This window comes from Sus scrofa, chromosome 1, assembly GCF_000003025.6.
Source record: "Sus scrofa isolate TJ Tabasco breed Duroc chromosome 1, Sscrofa11.1, whole genome shotgun sequence".
NCBI classification, from domain to species: Eukaryota; Metazoa; Chordata; class Mammalia; order Artiodactyla; family Suidae; genus Sus; species Sus scrofa.
Window position 1 is genome coordinate 164081548 of NC_010443.5, and position 18268 is coordinate 164099815.

General features: G+C 48.0%; 1 protein-coding gene across 16 annotated transcripts in view; it reads right to left on the bottom strand.

The window, feature by feature from the left end:
• Window positions 1-18268, bottom strand: part of MEGF11 (multiple EGF like domains 11) — a 380511-nt gene that overhangs the window by 186619 nt on the left and 175624 nt on the right. For all 16 annotated transcript variants that reach the window (XR_002346342.1, XR_002346341.1, XM_021100245.1 and 13 more), the window contains exon 5: window positions 9958-10050. Coding sequence is in view for 14 of the 16 variants with exons in the window: in XM_021100245.1 (XP_020955904.1) it covers window positions 9958-10050 (93 nt within the window). In the remaining 2 variants the exon portion in view is untranslated. The remainder of the gene's footprint in view (window positions 1-9957; window positions 10051-18268) is intronic.

Consider the following 18268-nt stretch of genomic DNA (forward strand, 5'->3'; position numbering starts at 1 on the left):
GCCACGTCTGTGACCCACACCACAGCTCACTGCAACGCTGGATCCCCAAACCACTAAGCAAGGCCAGGGATCGAACCCGCAACCTCATGGTTCCTGGTCAGATTCCTTAACCACTGAGTCACAACGGGAACTCCCCTTCCCATTTTATAGATGAGAAAACTGGAGCTCCTGTCATGGCTCAGTGGAAATGAATCTGACTAGGATCCATGAGGATGCAGGTTCGTTCGATCCCTGGCCTCACTCAGTGGGTTAAGGATCCGGCATTGCAGTGAGCGGTGGTGTAAGCTGCAGACATGGCTTGGATCTGGTGTTGCTGTGGCTGTGGTGTAGGCCAGTGGCTATAGCTCCAATTCTACCTCTAGTCTGGGAACCTCCTTAGGCTGCAGATGCGGCCCTAAATAGACAATATACATATATGAGAAAACTAAGGCTCAGAAAGGGGGATGGACTTAGTTAGGGTCACGGGGAAGAGTACAAAGCTGCCACTTGATAGCTGGGTGGCTATCAGAAATTCCTCTCCTTTCTTGAGCTTCGATTTCTTCATTTGAGAGATGGGGACAGCACACAGGACCTCTCCAGGCTGCTGGCGATTGAATGAGGTCATCCGTGTGAAAGATCTGTTCTCAGTGGGAGCAGGAATCCCTATTCCCCTTCCTCCACAGACCACGTGGTCCCCTCACGCTTCTCTCTGCCCTCCTTCCCTTGCAGGCTCTCCTTGCTCATGCTCTGTCTCCAGGCCCCCCAATACAGAGCCTAGAAGCTCCTTGCAGGGAAGAAGCCCCCAAGTTTTGGCAGCGGTCCCTCCCAGCAGACCTATGTGGCCGGCTCTACTCAACCCCCACCCAGACCTGCACAAGTCCTTTGGGTCCCTGGACAGAGGCAAGCCCCCCAGCCCACATCTTATACCCTTGCTTTGCTCCCACATTCTTTGGGCTGCCAGACTGTGATGGCTCCATGTTTGTCAGTGAGAAGTGGGTGCAGGGGCTCCCGAGAATAGGACCCTCTCCCTCGTGTACTATTCAAGCCAGGCAGATGGCAGATTGACCCCCCTGAAAATCACTGACCTCAGTGCCCTGACCCAACCTCTCTGGCCTTCAGATCTGGGAGAGAAGGATCCAGGAGGGTCTGGTCACCTGCACCAGAGGCTGTAGGATAACTTGGCCAGTTTGCTTTGGCGTAAGGAGACCCAGCCTCCTCTAAGACAACTCCAGCCTTGAACTCCCAGAGAAGCTGGCAGGAGACAAAAGGCATGGGATCAGGACACCCACGATCAAGTTACAGTTCCGCCGGTACCTCCTTGGGTGGCCTCAGGCAAAACAGTCTCCCCTTTGGCCTCAGTTTGCCCATTTATATAATGGAAGGAGTAAACTAGACAATTTCTAAGGCTTTTCCTAGTCCTTGATTCAGTGGTTTCAAGTTAAATCAGCAATCAGAAATTAGATTCTAGGATCCAGACTATACTTCCGAGCATGCCATGCCAGGAATATGTGAATATGTGCTTTCACATATGTGAAAAGACCTGCAGGAAAGCAGGGGACGTATGACTCACAGCCTGGTAGGTCAGCACTGAGCATTATGGAAAGACCCAGAGACCCTAGGACACCCAAGGTGAGGTAGTATGGGCTGCATCAGAGCTCTTAAGCCAATCCAGAGCCTAGAAGCCCAGGAACAGACTGTGGGGGTATTGTAGACAGCCCAGCACACTGGAAGGAAAGATTCCTAAGAAGGAAGTAGGGTAAAGGCTTGAAAACCTGATCCCTCTATAAACCATCTTGCAAACAGTCATCAGTCCTGAGAGATCTACTCCTGGTTACGGTCTTCCTGCCTTTCCCATTGCTTTGCAATATTCAACCCTAAAATAACCCTGCCTCCAGGGACGCTTAGCAGCATAGCCCCAAAAGGTCCACCAAAGCTTCAAATGATTACATTTTTTAAAAAAATGCCAATTCTGCATTCAATCTTATGAGAAATTTGTAATTTTTTATAGGGTTGTTTTTTTGTTTTGTTTTGTTTTGTTTTGTTTTTAGGACCACACTCACAGCATGTGGAAGTTCCCAGGCTAGGGGTCCGATCAGAGCTGCAGCTGCTGGCCTACACCACAGCTCAGGGCAATTCTGGATCCTTAACCCACTCTGTGAGGCCAGGGATCAAACCTGTGTCCTCATGGATACTAGTTGTGTTTGTTAACACTGAGCCACAATGGGAACTCCTTGTATTTGTTTTAATCTAAGGAGCAAAGTTTAAACTATTTCTCAGGTAACTAACGTGCCATTACATGGTGAAAAATTTAAACTCAACAGCTTCAAGAATCATTAGCAAAAGTCTTCCCAACAAATGGTGCTGGGAAAACTTGATATCCATGTGCAAAAACCCTTCAGTTGGACTCCTACTTTATATTGTATGCAAAAAATTAACTCAAAATGGATCAAAGACCTAATTGGATGAGTTAAGAACTATAAAAGTTTTAGACAAAAACATGAGGAAAGCTTCATGATATTGGATTTGGCAGTACTTTCTTGGGTATGACACCAAAGGCTCTAACAACAAAAATAGCTAAGTTGGATTTCATTAAAATTTAAAACTTTTGTGCATCTAAACACACTATTAACAGAGTGAAAAGGCAACGCAACCCACAGTATGGAAGAGAATATTTTCAAATCATATATCTGATAAGGGATTAACATGCCTAATATATAAAGAACATTTATAATTCAATACCAATAACAAAACAACCCAGTTGAAAAACAAAATTGACAGATGACTGGAATAGACATTTCTCCAAAGGAGATGCACAAATGCCCACTAACATGTATGAAAGGATACTCAACATCACTAAAAGCAAACCAAAACTAAATGAGATACTACTTCATACCCATTAGGATCACAATTATAGAAAATAAAAATAGAAACTCATTTTCTTGGAACTATCAAAATACTCAGCAGTAAGATAGCTGGGATCAAGGGAAAAAAAAGATTGTCAATTCTTGGCTTCTTATGTCCTTTTAAATCTGTGTAAAACTAGATGACATATATATGCATTTGCTTATGTTATTGGAGAACGTAAGAGAAATAAATCTTAATAAATTAGACCCTCCAAAAAATAAAAAAAAACTTTTAATTAAAATAAATAAATAAAAAATAAAAATAGAAACTAACAAGTATTGACAAGGATGTCGAGAAGCTAGAATCCTGTGCATTGCTAATGGGAATGTAAAATGGTGCAGATGCTGTGGCAAATGGTATGGCGATTCCTCAACAAATTAAACCTAGAATTACCATAGGATCCAGCAATCCACTTCTGGGTGTGTCCAAAAGAAATGAAAGCAGGCACTTGAAGAGATATTTTTGTATACCCATGTTCAGAGCAACATTATTCACCATAGTCAAAACTGTTTGTGGAGCAATGAATGGATATACAAAACGTGCTATATACATACAATGGAATATTATTCAGCCTTAAAAAGCAAGGAAGTTCTGACACATGCTACAATATGGATGAAACTTGAAGACATTATGCTAGGTGAATTAAGCCAATCACAAAAGGACAAATGTATGATTCTTCTTATATGTGGTACCTAGAGTAGGCAAATTTTTAGGGACAAAATAGATTGGTGGTTGATTATGGCTTGGGGTGGGGGTTGGTGGTGGGCAGTAGAGAGTTAGTGTTTAATGGATGTAGAGTTTCAGTTGGGGAAGATGAGAAAGCCCTGGAGATGGATGATAATGATGGTTTGTGCAGCGATGTAAATGTTCTTAATAACATGGAACTGTACACTTACAAATGGTTAAAATGGTAATTTTTATGTCATTTGTATTTGAACACCACATACACATACACACACACACACACACACACACACCCCTTCGGTGTGAAAGGCACTGACCTAGAGGAGTCCAGGCTAGTTTAAGAGTGTGGGCACATTTCTGAGCTGGTAAATGTTTTATTTTAATCTGCAAGCCTGGCTGAAAGCCAGGTCTGCCAGGGGTCCCACACACCATTCAAGATAAGAACACATTTGACTTGGCAGAAGCTACTGCTCTTGGTGGTGGCCCAACTTGGTTCCTGCTGCCTTCATTACTCAGGCCTGCTCTGCACTCCTGTCTCGTGCTGAGCATGAGGCATGGAGGATTGGCGGGGATAGAGGGGGCGGGGGGAGTTTCAACAAATAGTAAGACTTACAGCGAGCTTTAACTCTCCTCTATTCTATGTACATGGATAAAACCAGTTCAGGGGAATCCAAGAATGTGGGGGATTATGGAGAAGCAGTGCAGGGATGTAGACTCCACGTCTACATCCTCTGAGGAGGCCTGAGACCAAAACCAAAACTCCCTTCTAGAGCCCAGAACCCAAACTGCAAAACACCACGGGAAGGGAGGCAGAGAAGAAGGAACCAAGAAATACAATAATTAAACAATACCATGAAGGCTGAAATTACCAAGTTGATTCTTGGGTATCATTTATAAAAGTTAACAGGGCATATTTAATTTAGGAATTGGCTCACATCCTTCTCCTTACAGCTGAAACCTCATAAATGAAATATACTGGATCGCTGCCCAGTGCGGAAATAAAAGTTATGAATAATGTTTCTATCTCAATCATTGTCAGTGCTTTAATATTCCTAATTACTTTAAAAAGCTAGATATTCAGTATAGCAAAACTTTTTTTTCTTTTTATCTCCACTTGTGAGATTAGTGCAATTTAAAAAGAGTCACTCTGTCGTCTTTATTCAGTGTAAACTGACATTTCGTCCTTTTACTCTTCATTATTATATAGGATAGAGGTTTATGACCAAGCATGCAGCCACTCCATTTCCCCATGCTGGTCCATCTAACATCTTGGAATTATCCACCATAGGTGACCTGTCTACCCGCTAAGCAAATCAGCGTTACCTCACTTCCTTTATGGAACAGAAAGAAATTCATTCAGGCCTTAAAGAAACTAGGGTCTGGGGTTATAAGTCTATACAAGAATGAAAAGTCCCCCACCCTCACCCTATGACTGGATTTGTCCCTTCATGGCCACCAAAGCCATAAATTTCCTCAGGAGCCACAAAGGGCAGGGCAGGGGCAGGTTGCAGGATGATGGATCTATATAACCCACCCTGCCACTTCCAGGAACTTATCCTAAGAAGAAATTGGGACACGCGGGCAAAGATCCATGCACAAGAAGAATCACTGCAGCACTTTCACACAGGACCGCAATCCCTGGTCCACATGCCCACAATAGAAAAATCTCTAAAAAGTCCAAAAGAATCTCTTCTATTTCTCCAAAAATTCATTTAGAGGTAAAATCTTTGTGGAACTGATTTGTGGTTATATCACTGATATGTGACTACATGTCACTAGATGTGATCGGTCCTATGTCTTTACCGAAATATTTCTGTGTTTCACGCTAAGATGCCGTCCAAACCCCACAGGAGCCATGTGTCATATATGATATAGTCACTGTATACCTTCCTGAACTCTGAAAAAAAAAAATCTAAATTTTGGAGTTCCCGTCGTGGCGCAGTGGTTAACGAATCCGACTAGGAACCATGAGGTTGCGGGTTCGGTCCCTGCCCTTGCTCAGTGGGTTAAGGATCCGGCGTTGCCGTAAGCTGTGGTGTAGGTTGCAGACGCGGCTCGGATCCTGCGTTGCTGTGGCTCTGGCATAGGCCGGAGGCTACAGTTCCGATTCGACCCCTAGCCTGGGAACCTCCATATGCCGAGGGAGCGGCCCAAGAAATAGCAAAAAGACAAAAAAAAAAAAAAAAAAATCTAAATTTTGAAACCAACAGGCCCCAACAATCCTGGTAAAGGACAGTGGACCTAATATAGTGAAAAATCAGAAACAGCCTAAATATCCATCAATAAGAGATTGGTTAAATGCTTTCAGTAATCCATAGAATGAAATTCTATAAGGCCATTAAAAACTTTTAAAGGAGATTCATGGTTATCAACAAAGCAATGAATGTATGATATACAGTTGAATTAAAAAAGCAAGTTATAAAATAGCATATATATTTGACCTAAATAATAAAAGTTGTATGCAGATCTAGCTTTAAGTGCAAATGCGCAGAGAAATAACAGGGAAGGCAAGCACGCAAATGCTGGAAGGGAATATCACTGGGTGTGTAGGTTTAACCTTTTTGTCTCAACTTTTGGTACAGTTTGAATCCCCCCCCCCTTTTTTTTTTTTTTTGATCTTCTTAGGTCCACACCCTCAGCATATGGAAGTTCCCAGGCTAGGGGTCAAATAGGAGCTGCAGCTCCCGGCCTATACCACAGCAACACCAGATCCAAGCAGGGTCTGTGACCTACACCACAGCTCATGGTAATGCTGGATCCTTGACCCACCAAGTGAGGCCAGGGATCGAACCTGCATCCTCATGGATCCTAATCAGGTTTGTTACTGCTGAGCCACCACAGGAACTCCTGAATTTCCTTTTTAACATGAACAGGTATGATTTTACAGTCAGAAAAAAACACCAACAAGAATGATGCTTTTGATTAAAGGAAAATCAAAGCTTCTCTGCAAAGGTGTCACATGCATAAACATGTAAATGGGAAATCCTATTCAGAAATCTCCAGAGATACACACTGTCCTGACTAGGATACCCATCTCCACGGACACAGGCCCCAGAAAGACCCTAAGGTAGACAGGTGTCCAATGGCACAACTGCAAATGGGCTCCATTTGCTTGGGGTAAACCTGGTCACAATTTGGATCCCATAGCTGATCCATCTGTCTCCACGACAATATCCTTCCCCTGTGAGCAACCAGGTCGTCTCATCAAAGACCTATTTCGACCTCAGGTTACCTTAACAGAGGTTGAGCATCCAGAAGGAAGGAGAGCATAATTAAGTGTTCAGGCTTAGGACTTAGGTTTTTGTTTGATTGATAGTCCTAGTTTCATTATTTACTAGGTGTATGTCTGCTGGGAGCTCTTTAACCTCTCTGTGCTTCAACTTTCTCATCTGTAAAACAGGGTTAATAAGAATTCCCACATCATAGGGTTGTTGTGATGATTAAATGAGAAGATAAAGTGCCTACCTAGTGCAGAGTAAAACTCAGTAAATCGTACCTATCTCTATTACTATTTTTCTATACAAGCCTGGATGTGCAGTCAGCTCTAGGAATGACAGGTAGGAGGAATAAAGGCCAGAGCCTATGGAGAGAAACTACATGGGGAAGGCAGCTCAGCTCATGTTTCTCTACCATGTGAGAAATGAAGGAACTTGGAGGATAAAAATGAGGGGGGGGGGGTGATCACTGTTTTCTAATACCTGAAGGGCTGACCCATGGAAGGGAACTCTGGTTTCTTCTATGCGGTCTCAATGACTATTCTCAACCGCTCTGAGATGGCCATCTTCTCACACCCAGTCTGTGGCCTTGTCCACCGAGCTCCTTGGGAGAAAGACCAGGCATGGCAAGAGGATCGCAGAGATCCACCACCCCTCCCTAGCTGGTATTATGGGTGAGAACCAACTAGTAGAAGCTAGAGACAGACTTCCACTTAATGGAAGGGAAAATTTTTCAATAGTCAGAATGTGCTTCCACAGGAGACAGTGAGCTCCTTGGATTCTTTTCCCCGTTTTCTGTGCATCATTCCTGGAGATGCTGCAACACCAGTTCGATGCATGGAGTGGATGGAGCAACAGCCAACACTCTGCTCCAAAAATCCATTTAATATATTGTCCTTATCAGAGGACATATCTGATATTGAACTGATAAGAGCAGATACCACTCTTGATCTTAGCCAAAAGGCCGAGAAGTGATGTGAGCTTCTTGTTAATGAAGGGATTCAAGTGGAGGTTGGAAAGCTCTTGGTGAGGCATCTAAATATTCAGTGCTCTGAATGAGTTTGAGAATAAGAGTCTAGGAATTCCCTTCAGTCAATGCTGCATCCCACCAAAGAGAACTCATCTTTGAGCACTTCCTGTGGGTTTAGTAGCACATGCCTTTGAGCTGATCCAGAGGTGGTGGCTCTTCAACCCATGAGGGTGGATTTAGTGAGGAAACAGATTGTGGGTTGCTCAGCACCAAGCCTCATGACTGAATTGGGAGTGGAACTGGGCAGCCTGGTTTTATACTGTCAAGGAATAAGGCTACGTGCTTGGTAAACACACTCCAGGGGCACAGTTTACTCTACGTTGCCTAGTCCCAGGGATCCAGGGCTGTCTCCCTTCCATTTCCTTCACTAGATAGGAAGGAAACCCTGGAAGGGACAGACTCTGTCTGAAAGACCGTCCAGGGCCTGCCCCCTGCCCATCACAGTCCTGATACAGCGAGCACCAAATGCACTTGCACTGGTTGGTGATTTATATGCGTTCAGGGCCCATGGGACTTAAGCTGTATTTCAACCTCCAAAAGACTGCCCTTGACATTATAATCTGGCACCAGCAAGCAGACTTGTCCCAGCAGGATTCACCAAATCCAAGTTAGACAGTTCCTCATCAAAGATTCATTGTAGGTGAAGTTACACAAAAGCAAGCACAGACAAGGGGCAAAAAGCTCTGCAACGTTTCAAGCGGCACGTTTCCTGGAGTTCACAGAAAGACTGTGTGAGTGTATCCCATTCACTCACGAGTCCCTCAGGTGTACTTCATTGTCTCAAGGAGTCCCTGCCATGTTTCTCAGCATGACTTACCTCAAAGCAGGGAAACAGATGGATAGTGGAGGCTACCATTGTCACTAGAGGGCCCAATGCGTTGGAGAGAATCTTTAGAGTGCCCCAAACAGGTGCCAGACTCCCCAAGCCTAGGTAACCATCCAGGCCCACACAGAACTACATCCAGTAGCTTCCTTTGGCTGGTATATTCCCATGTACTAGGTAGACAGGAAGGCTCCAGTCAAGGCCTTTGGGGAAAAGGAGCTTAACAATATTTTTCCATCCCACTAGAGAATGGAAAAGGGAAAAAGCAACAACACATTGGGCCAATGGGGACCCAACACTCCTTCCCCAAGTTGTCATGACCATTGCAGTCCCTATGGGACAGGGGACAAGGAGGTAGCTCCCAAAGATGGGTCAGTAATGAGGATCAGACCCCTACTGGATCAGCTTAGTTATGTCATCTACACAAGTCACACACAAAAAGACACTCCATCCCAGCTCAAAGCAGGAAGAAACCTGGGCTTCAGCACTAATCGAGGAATCTTTGGAAGTCAAATAGACCATGTCATTAACCAACCATTGATTGTAAAATGTGCCACTGGAAAGAGGGTCATGTGAGTATTTAGAGGAAATGAGCCAAAAGGGAAAGATATGCATTCAGTTGGATTCTTGGCAGAAAATATCCCAGGCAGCTGCCTGGTGTACCCTGCCCACTTGTTGGCCAGGCCTGTGGTACAGACGATGCCTGTGCTGCTGTGGGTCACTCAGTCAGTACCAAGAGCATCCGCCTAACTTGTGCTCACCAGAGAGCCTTCTGCAGGGAATGTGAACAGTCTCCCCAAAGGGATGTAGGAACACAGTGAGCCACCCCTACAAGCATCCCATTCTTTTGCCTTTGGGGACATGGAGGCATCCCAGGACCCATCATTCTCATGAGTCACTCCCCTGAGCCTCTGTGAGCACCCACGAAACTGAGCCTCTGGACCAGCAAAGCTGAGGACCAGGACTGGACCCTAGTGACCTCCTGGGTCTTCACCCTTCCGTAGCATCTCAACTTCACTTTGACCCTCAAAGACTGTATCCGGAGGTATTCCAGCAAAAGTCAGAGTCGTACAGATGATCACCCAGTTCCCCATACACACAACACGCAATGCCCCTTTAGACCCCCACAAGCCATGGCCTCCAAGCCCCTAGAGCCCTCCACCGAAGTACAAAGCAGCATCGGTATGCTTCCTCCCCGACACCCACACTTGCCTAGGCAGCTCAAGTGCAAGACACAGAGAATTTGTCATGCACATGGCACGGCCTCTCCCAGGCCAGAGCCAGGGCTCCCCTCCCCCAACCTCCAGAGACCCCAGACTCACCGCTAGAGCAGTCGGGTCCTCCCCAGCCAGGCTCACAGTGGCAGGTGTCTGGGGAAACACAGCGGCCATGCACACACTCCTCTGTACACAGGGCTGCAGGGGGTAAGAAGAGAGGGGGGAAGAAAGGGAACAGAGGATGAAACCCAACCATCTGGTCAAAGAGCATAATCTGCTTTGTAATGACTCCCTGGGGCCCGGGGATGCTCAGAATGCATCACTGGCTTTGGGAAAACATCAAGATACTCCTGACCTGAGCTATTTAATTCACTCGGATAAGGATTCAACTAGCGTGTGCTTCATCCCAGCCTTGTTCCCAAAAATGAAACCCAAGCCTGAGAAATGGCCACCTTGGTGGCTTTTCAAGAATATTTCCTTCAGGTTTTAACACTCGGAGACACTCCACAAAGCTCAGTCCCCACGGCCCCACCCTGGTTCTCTTTCCCCATCGGCTCAGAGAATGATCCATCATGTCAACCTGTTGCTTTGCCCAATTTCTTCCTGCAAAAGCCCCCAATTGATCAGGTTGCCTGAAAATAATCCGTTCCTCTCTTGTTTTACCCACCTTGCTGCCCTCCTCCCCAAATGTCCCTATTTTGGGGCTCTCAAATGTCAGCAAATCTGCCAAGTACACAAATGCTGAGGAAAAAGCAACCGCTAATTATAAGAAAGTAATTAAGAGAGACATCCGTGATGATGATAATTGTAATTAGAAAGTGCCTGGCAATTTCTTATCACGCCGTCAAACGCTACTGCCTCCTGCATCAGGAGGCAACAGCAGCGAAGTTTCCATCAACCAGCCCAGCGCTGGGAAGACTCATTGGCAGCAGTGTGAGGAGGGAGATTGTTTCTCTTTCCCTTTTCCCTTTGACATCTGCATTTTCTCAAGGTCATCCATGGCTCCTGAGAGATCTGCCCTAGCATCTAATCTGTCAGCAAGGGATTACAGACACCCCCTTTGCCACCCCCACCAATTCTGTCACCTCGGGAAATCAGCGGCTACCATCAACCCTGTCAATTCCTTAGAAGGGATCTAGATGAGGCACTTTTTTCTGACACTCAACTGGAGGCCTTCTCTCTGCTTGGAACTGGCCTGTGGGAGCAGGGGCCCCTGATGGCGAGCTTGAAAGAGCTGCCACTGAGTTCTAAACACCCACCTGCTTCCACATCCACTGCTTGGCTGAATGCCCACCAAGAAGGCGCTGGCAGGTGAGACAACCAAGTCCATTGCTTTGGGTGGGTGGGGGTCCTCCAGCCCCTCCCCAATACAAACACTGACCCTGAAGAGCCATTTCAGATGGCCTGGTGGTTGGTGGTGTGCAGCCAGCCCATCTTCAGCAAGCCTGGGATGTGGTGTGTCTGGGGAGAACCCTGGCACGAGAGTCTATCTCATCTGCACAGGAGGCTTTGGGGAAGAGTTCTGGTTTGTGACAAAGACTTTGGTAGCCCCTCGCCTGGAGCTCCAGAACCCACAGCTTACTGGGGAACTAGGAGGGGCCCCAACACCAGTGACCACCTCCATTCAGAGTTACAGTGAGCTGCTAGCAAGACCTGGCATTGCCGTGAGCTGTGGTGTAGGTTGCAGATGCGGCTCAGATCCCGCGTTGCTGTGGCTCTGGCATAGGCTGGCGGCTACAGCTCCGATTCGACCCCTAGCCTGGAAACCTCCATATGCCGAGGGAGCGGCCCAAAGAAATAGCAAAAAGACAAAAAAAAAAAAAAAAAAAGGGAAGCTGCCACATCTCCAGACCTGGTCCTTGCCTCAGGCTATTTCCAGGCCTGTGGGACCAGGGTGACTGGCACCCTTGGGGGATGGTGGCAGGGCTGTAAAACAAGCCCCAGCCGGGGGTGTTAGGAGATCTGGGTCTGTATTTATTAGCATCCATCTCAGTGATACCAATATCAAGCAACTCACTGTCCTCTCCAAGCCCTGCAACTTTCCCCAAACTGGAGATTAGGCCAGATAAGGTCTCACGTCCAGGGAGCTCAGAATCCCCTGAGCTGTCATCCGCCCACCTCTGCCAGGAAAGGTCTGGATGGCTGCCAGGGCTCTAGTTCCACCTTCTTGCCTCCCAGCCCCACCCCCTTCCTAAGGCCTCGCAAACCTCTACTCTTAACCTCACAGGAGCCCTTGGTTTCTGTCCTCCTTTGAAAAAGGCACTGGACTAAGAGCCAGGAGACCTGAGTGTGTGTTCAGGCTCTGGGCAACCTAACACATGTGTCTGGGCAGCTGGCTCCCCCTCTGACTCATCTATAAAACAAGGGCATTAGAGCGCATGGTCCTGAAAGGCTCCTTCTACTGCTGACATCTCCTTGATGCTGCTAGGGCCACCCTGGCTCCACCATGTCACCTTACATCAGTGGGAAGCTTGAAATGCTTCCCTGGGCTCCCCAGCCCTGGTCACCTGGGTCAGCAAGGCCAGGCACAGTCTCCATCACCCACCTCCACCAAGCAGCTGGAGGGCTTCAGCTACCCCAGTCTGCCCACTTGTGCAAGCTGGAATATTCTCCCACCAGAACCTCCCTACCATGCGAGGTTCCTGCTTACTGGCCCTGTCACTTCCCCACTCAGCATGGGTTTATCTGATCTCCCCAATAGACTGTGAGCTCCTTTAGGGTAAATCCAGAGTCTTAAACATCCCTGGATCTCCCCAGGGGCCATGCTTTACAGGCACTCTATGTGTGGCTAGTGGTGACCCTTCTAAATACCTGTGCTTTGCAAGGGACATTGACAAGCCAGGGGAGAAAGATCAGGATGCAGAGGGTGTGGACACATGACCTATAAGGGTCAGGTGAAGGTTGGGACTGGTGGGGAGGGGTGGTGGCAGTTCAGCCTAGAGAAGGAAGTACTGGGTGGGAGACAGGCTGCCACAGAGAAGGAGGGCCACTCTGTTCCAGCCAGAACAGGGGCTAGGGGCACATATGACAAAGGGGCGGATTTCAGCCTAACTCAAGGCAAGACTTTCTACCATTTGAATGGGTTCAGCAATCCAGAGGGTTCTTTCTATAGGTAGGGAGTAATGCATCTCTGGGAACACTCCAGAGAGTATAGAGGACCTACCGATTTTGGAAGGCAGGAGTTGGCCAGCCCATGATGATTCTCAGGCCAAATCCTGCTGCTGCCTCTTTCTATAAATGAAGTTTTCTTGGTGCACATTTGTGGCCAAGGCTGTTTGCACTGCAATGGCAGAGTTGAGTCGTTGCCGTAGAGACTGATGGTCCACAAAGCCTCAACCATTTACTCTCTGACTCTTTATGGGAGAAGGGGCCCTCCTGCTCTAGAAGGTTCACAGTTTGGTGGGAAATTAGACCATGACACTTTCAAGGTCCCTTTTCCCCTTCTGTACGTCTATCGTTCACTCACTCCCTGGTATGACCAGAGGGTAAAACAAAACCCAAAATGTGCGTAGGAAATACCCAGTGATGCCCAGCCTCCTTTCCAAAGTGGTCCTCTGGATCCACCTGAAGGAGCAGGAGGCCAGGAAGCATAACCTTCAGCATCCATAAATGTTCACCTGACCCTTTATTTCAGTCCCTTCTTTCCTCTTGGGGGAACAAGGAATCCAAATACCTAACAACCACGTGTCGCAATGATGTCTTGGTCCAGTCGACGCTCGCAGCTGGACTAAGTGCAAGAGGCCAAACAGAAGTCCTTTCTCTGTTGCTGGGCACTGACTACCCATTGCCATATTTCATCCTTGAAGCAGGTATTATTACTAATCCATTTACAATTGAATTGTATATAGACCATAGAGAGGACTAAGTGACTGGTACAAATGCCCATCACTACCAAGAGGCCATGTTAGATTGGTTTCCCAACCCTGTGCCTCCCTGCACATCCCCTGCTCGAGCAGTCCCTGCCTCACCCACACCCCACGCACCTGACCAACCTTCCCTCTTACTCACAGAGCCTAATCAGTAAGCCCTGTACTTGCCCCCCCCCCCCCCCCCGCCTCAGTCTCAGCTGGTGATTGTTCTCATCTTTAGCTCAGAACATCTCCACCAAGATAACTTATCAAAGGGGCAGTGAAGGGTGTGCGCCTCTGATGGTTTCCATGGCAACAGATGAGCCACTCTGCTGTCAAGTCCCCCGTAACAAGTAACCTCCCTCCCCCTCCAGGAGCAAAGACCGCAGCCGCGTCCTGCCTGCCATCCGCTGCGCACGGCAAGGTGTCGCTCCAGGACTTTGCTTCAGACACGTAAGCTCTCGCAGCCATTAAACCACTGATGTCTCTGCCACTGACTCCAGGCTCCATCCTCGGTCTTGAGGCTGGGCAAGGACAGGGCTTGCAGGCCTGCGGGGTGCAGCCCAGCCCAACACCCTCTTTACATGATCATACCCCCACTTTCCAGGATCCATTGTACTTCTTTCTCAACCATCCCCTCCCATGAAATTTTAATATCACAAATACACTGTATATCTGTATTTGATATATAAACAGACTGAGAGCCAGCTTTTGCCCCTTGAAAATGCATGAGCTGGATGGTCTCCATTCATCCCTCCAGATCCCTGCTTACCCGACCCCACCCTTCTCCACGCCCTGAGAGCCGACCTCCTGGGGTCTGCACTAACAGGCCTCCTTGCCCTCTGGCTTCTGGATGGGGTCAGCCTTTGGGAAAGCCAGCAGGAGACAGGAGGCTGGGCAGAAGGGGAGGCTGGGCCATGAGGGCAGGGTGGCCCTCTCCCCTAGGGCTCAAAGTCCTGGGGTGGGCAGAGGTGGGCTTCTTACAGCCCAGGGATAGAGTGGCTCTCCGCAGCTGCCAGCCCGAAATGCGGCGCCATCACCTGTAGTTTCCATTATTCCTTCTTCAGCCTGTGTCAATCATCAGTTCATCAAACCCTCCTTGGTTAACACACCATGTGTTTCTCACCAGGACCCTAGCCAATGCTGTGGCCAAGCCAAGGTTTGAACTCACGTCCGTGTGAGGCTGAAAGGCCTGCTCCTAACCAGAGGCTCCACCACCACCTGCACCACAGGTTGAGATAAGTACCAGTGCCTGATCTGTCACCGACTTGCCAAGTTACCTTCCTCCTCAGTTTCTGTCTGTGAAATAAGGGGATTGAATGACATGATCTAAATGTTCCTTCCAATCCTCAGAATCTAGGGCTGGACTGCAACCGTGGCTGATGTTTTGGCTCACTGATTCAAATTGAGAAGAATCCATTCCACAAAGCCAGTCACAGAGCTTGACATGGGAACTCATGGTACAGATGCAAGGCCGGAGCATCAGTCCTGGGCCTTGGAGGAGCCCAGGACCCAGTATGGGGATCTTGGCATTGAGCAAAGGGATCTAGATTAGACTTGGGGACTCCTCTGCAAATAAACCACGATGCCAACACTGGTCCATGCCCGACCAAGGTGTCCAGTCTGCTGTCCCCCGCTCGTGGCAAGCTCTCTGAATCAATACTCAATCCTATTAGCATTCCACCCAAGATGACCAACAAGCCCCTGAGGTGCTTGTGGTAATAATACATTTTGCCTGGCAGTTTGCAAATGGTCTTATTAGTTAATAGAACTATAAAAATTACTTACATGAAAAGGTCAACATAAATAAAGACAATGTCCACACTCCCTGGCCAACTAGCCTGATAGCCAGCTAGGACAAAAGAAGGCTTGGAGAGTTCCTATTGTGGCTCAGCAGTTAGCAAACCCGACTAGCATCCATGAGGATGCAGGTTTGATCCCTGGCCTCGCTCAGTGGGTTGAGGATCCAGTGTGTAGGTCACAGATGCGGCTCAGATCTGGTGCTGCTGTGGCTGTGGCGCAGGCCAGCGGCTACGGCCGATTGGATCCCTAGCCTGGGAACTTCCAGGTGCCATGAGTGCAGCCCTAAACAGACAAAAAGACCAAAAAAAAAAAAGAAGGCTTGGGAGTCATGGAAAGGAGGCGGTAGCCTCCCAGAATCCTATAGCTCATGGCTTCTGGAGATTTCCACAAACCCAGTTTCCCCAGTGCTCCAAGGCACATTGATCGGCCCTCCATTAGCATTCTTGGCTGGAGCCTCAGATCAGGCTGTCATTTGATTCTACTTGGAAATAAGATGACCTACATCCAAATGGGCCCAGGTGCCAATTCCACACTTAGCATGAGTGATTCTGCCATGGCCAAGGTCACACACCACACACATGGGGGTGGTGGGTATACATGTGTCTGTGTCAGGGAATCACCAAGGGAAGTTCTAAAACAATTCATCAGATGTGAATCTTTTTTTTTTTTTTTTTCCTTCTTACTTCTGTGCCCACAGCACATGGAAGTTCCCAGGCTAGGAGTCAAATCAGAGTTGTAGCTGCCAGCCTACGCCACAGCCATGGCAACACTGGATCTAAGCTGCACCTGCAACCTACACAGCAGATGGTGGCAATGCCAGGCCCTTAACCCTCTGAGCAAGGCCAGGGATCAAACCCACATCCTTATGGACATTGTGTTGGGTTCTTAACCTGCTGAGCCACAATGGGAACTCCTCATTCACTCCTTCTTAATTACCAGCCCTGCATCCTTTCCATAGCCAGAAAAGTCAAAAGAGCTGGTCAGCACATCTAAAGTTGGCTTTTAATGGCTGTGGTCACATCTGGGTCTAAGGCATGAATAGTCAATTTTGAGAGAAGCATTTCCCCTGCAGGTATGATAGGATGGAAGGTCATGAAGGGCCAAGCACCCTCCTGGTCTGGGACCTTCTTCCCAATTGGGGTGGGGGGGTCATGCAGGCTGGGGAGGCTCACATAGGATACTGGGATGGGTAACCAGGGGTTTGCCACCCCTACCCTACCTGCCAAGCTGGCTCACTCACCTTAATTCAGGGGTGCCCTGCCTGAGTTGTATTCTTTGGCTGTGTAGCATCATCTAAAAGCTCGGGTCCTTGTCCTGCCCTTTATCAACTTCATGTCCTTGAGCTACCTCTCTTGTCCTCAGTTTCTTCATCTGTAAAATGGCTACAGACTTAGATTTACCTCATACAAAGTGCCTAGAACCAGAGGTTAGTTGCTAGTTTGGATTTTTTTCAATGCTGTTGTTATGAAGATTCCTCTTCTGAGAACTGGCCAGGGCTGCATGGCCCCAGAGTATCCTGAGGCTCATTTATGGCTCAAAAGATGACAGAATGGCCTGAATTTGACCTGAAAAGGATTCCTCATTCACCAAAGCAAGGAGTGGGGCCCATAGCCCTGGAAATACTGTAGGCAAGGAGATTGGGGCCAGTGAGGGAGGAGAGTTATAATTTACCCAGAAGAGCACTGTCCATACGCCCTCCTCTGCCAGTTCTCAGAGGAGTCTGGAACCAAAGGAGGCCCCAGGCTGCCAGACCCTTTTTCTCTCAGAGGACCAGTGGTTATACTTTTAGGGGCAAATGTGAACTTGAGGGTGGTACCTGCAGCCCTGGATCCTCCCTCCTCCCCTTCACCCTCTGCTTATTCATACAAATAACTACTGACACATTTGTTCACCTGCTGCATGCCAGGTTCCCTGGGTAGGGGGTACTCAGGGGGTGCCCTGCCCTTGGGACTCCCAGGCAGTCCCACACTTCCTGCCTGCTCTGGACCCCTTTCTCCCAAAGAACCCGTCTGGCTCTTCAGAGCCTGGAAGCCTCACCTCCTGCCTCCCCCCCCCCTTCCCCCACCCCTCGCAGGAAGCAGTGCACAGAGGGACGAGGGCTATGCCCTGATTCCCACAGTCCAGGATTAGAAGAACGATTTAGGAGCCCAGCTGTCTGGATTGGGTTTTGGTTCTGCTGCTTCCTAGCTATGTGACCCCAGGCAAGTTACTTTACTTCTCTGGGCCTCAGCTTTTGCATCTTTAAAATGAGGACAGTGGTTCTCTAACAGATATGTTGGAAGTTAAATCATCAATACATGTCAGCTGCTTAGAACAGTGCCTGGCACGTGGGGACCTAGCTAGTTTTCCTTTCAAGGTCATCTATTCTACTCCCCTGCCTCTCAGAAGTCACTCACTCTGAAAGCATGTATTAAGTATCTACTACATACCAGACATTGTGCTAGGTGCTAGGAATACCATAAGCAAGCAGCCACAGCCCCGATTTTCACAACGTGGTAGTGGGAAAGGGGGACAAGAACTGAGCGAGTGAGTGGGTGAGTGAGCGAGCAAGGGAACTAAAATGGTGCTAAAATCACTAAAACGGTGATAAACTCACCGCCAGTTCAGAGAGGCCTCTGTGGTTCATCTTATGTCTCAGCACCTAGCACAGCACTGGCAGATACTCCATTAATATGTGCTGAATGACTAAGTGTCTGAATCTGTAAAGAATCTCTCCCCCCATCCCTTTATCCAGAGCTCTGCTTGTCCCTAATGTGCCAGTCTGG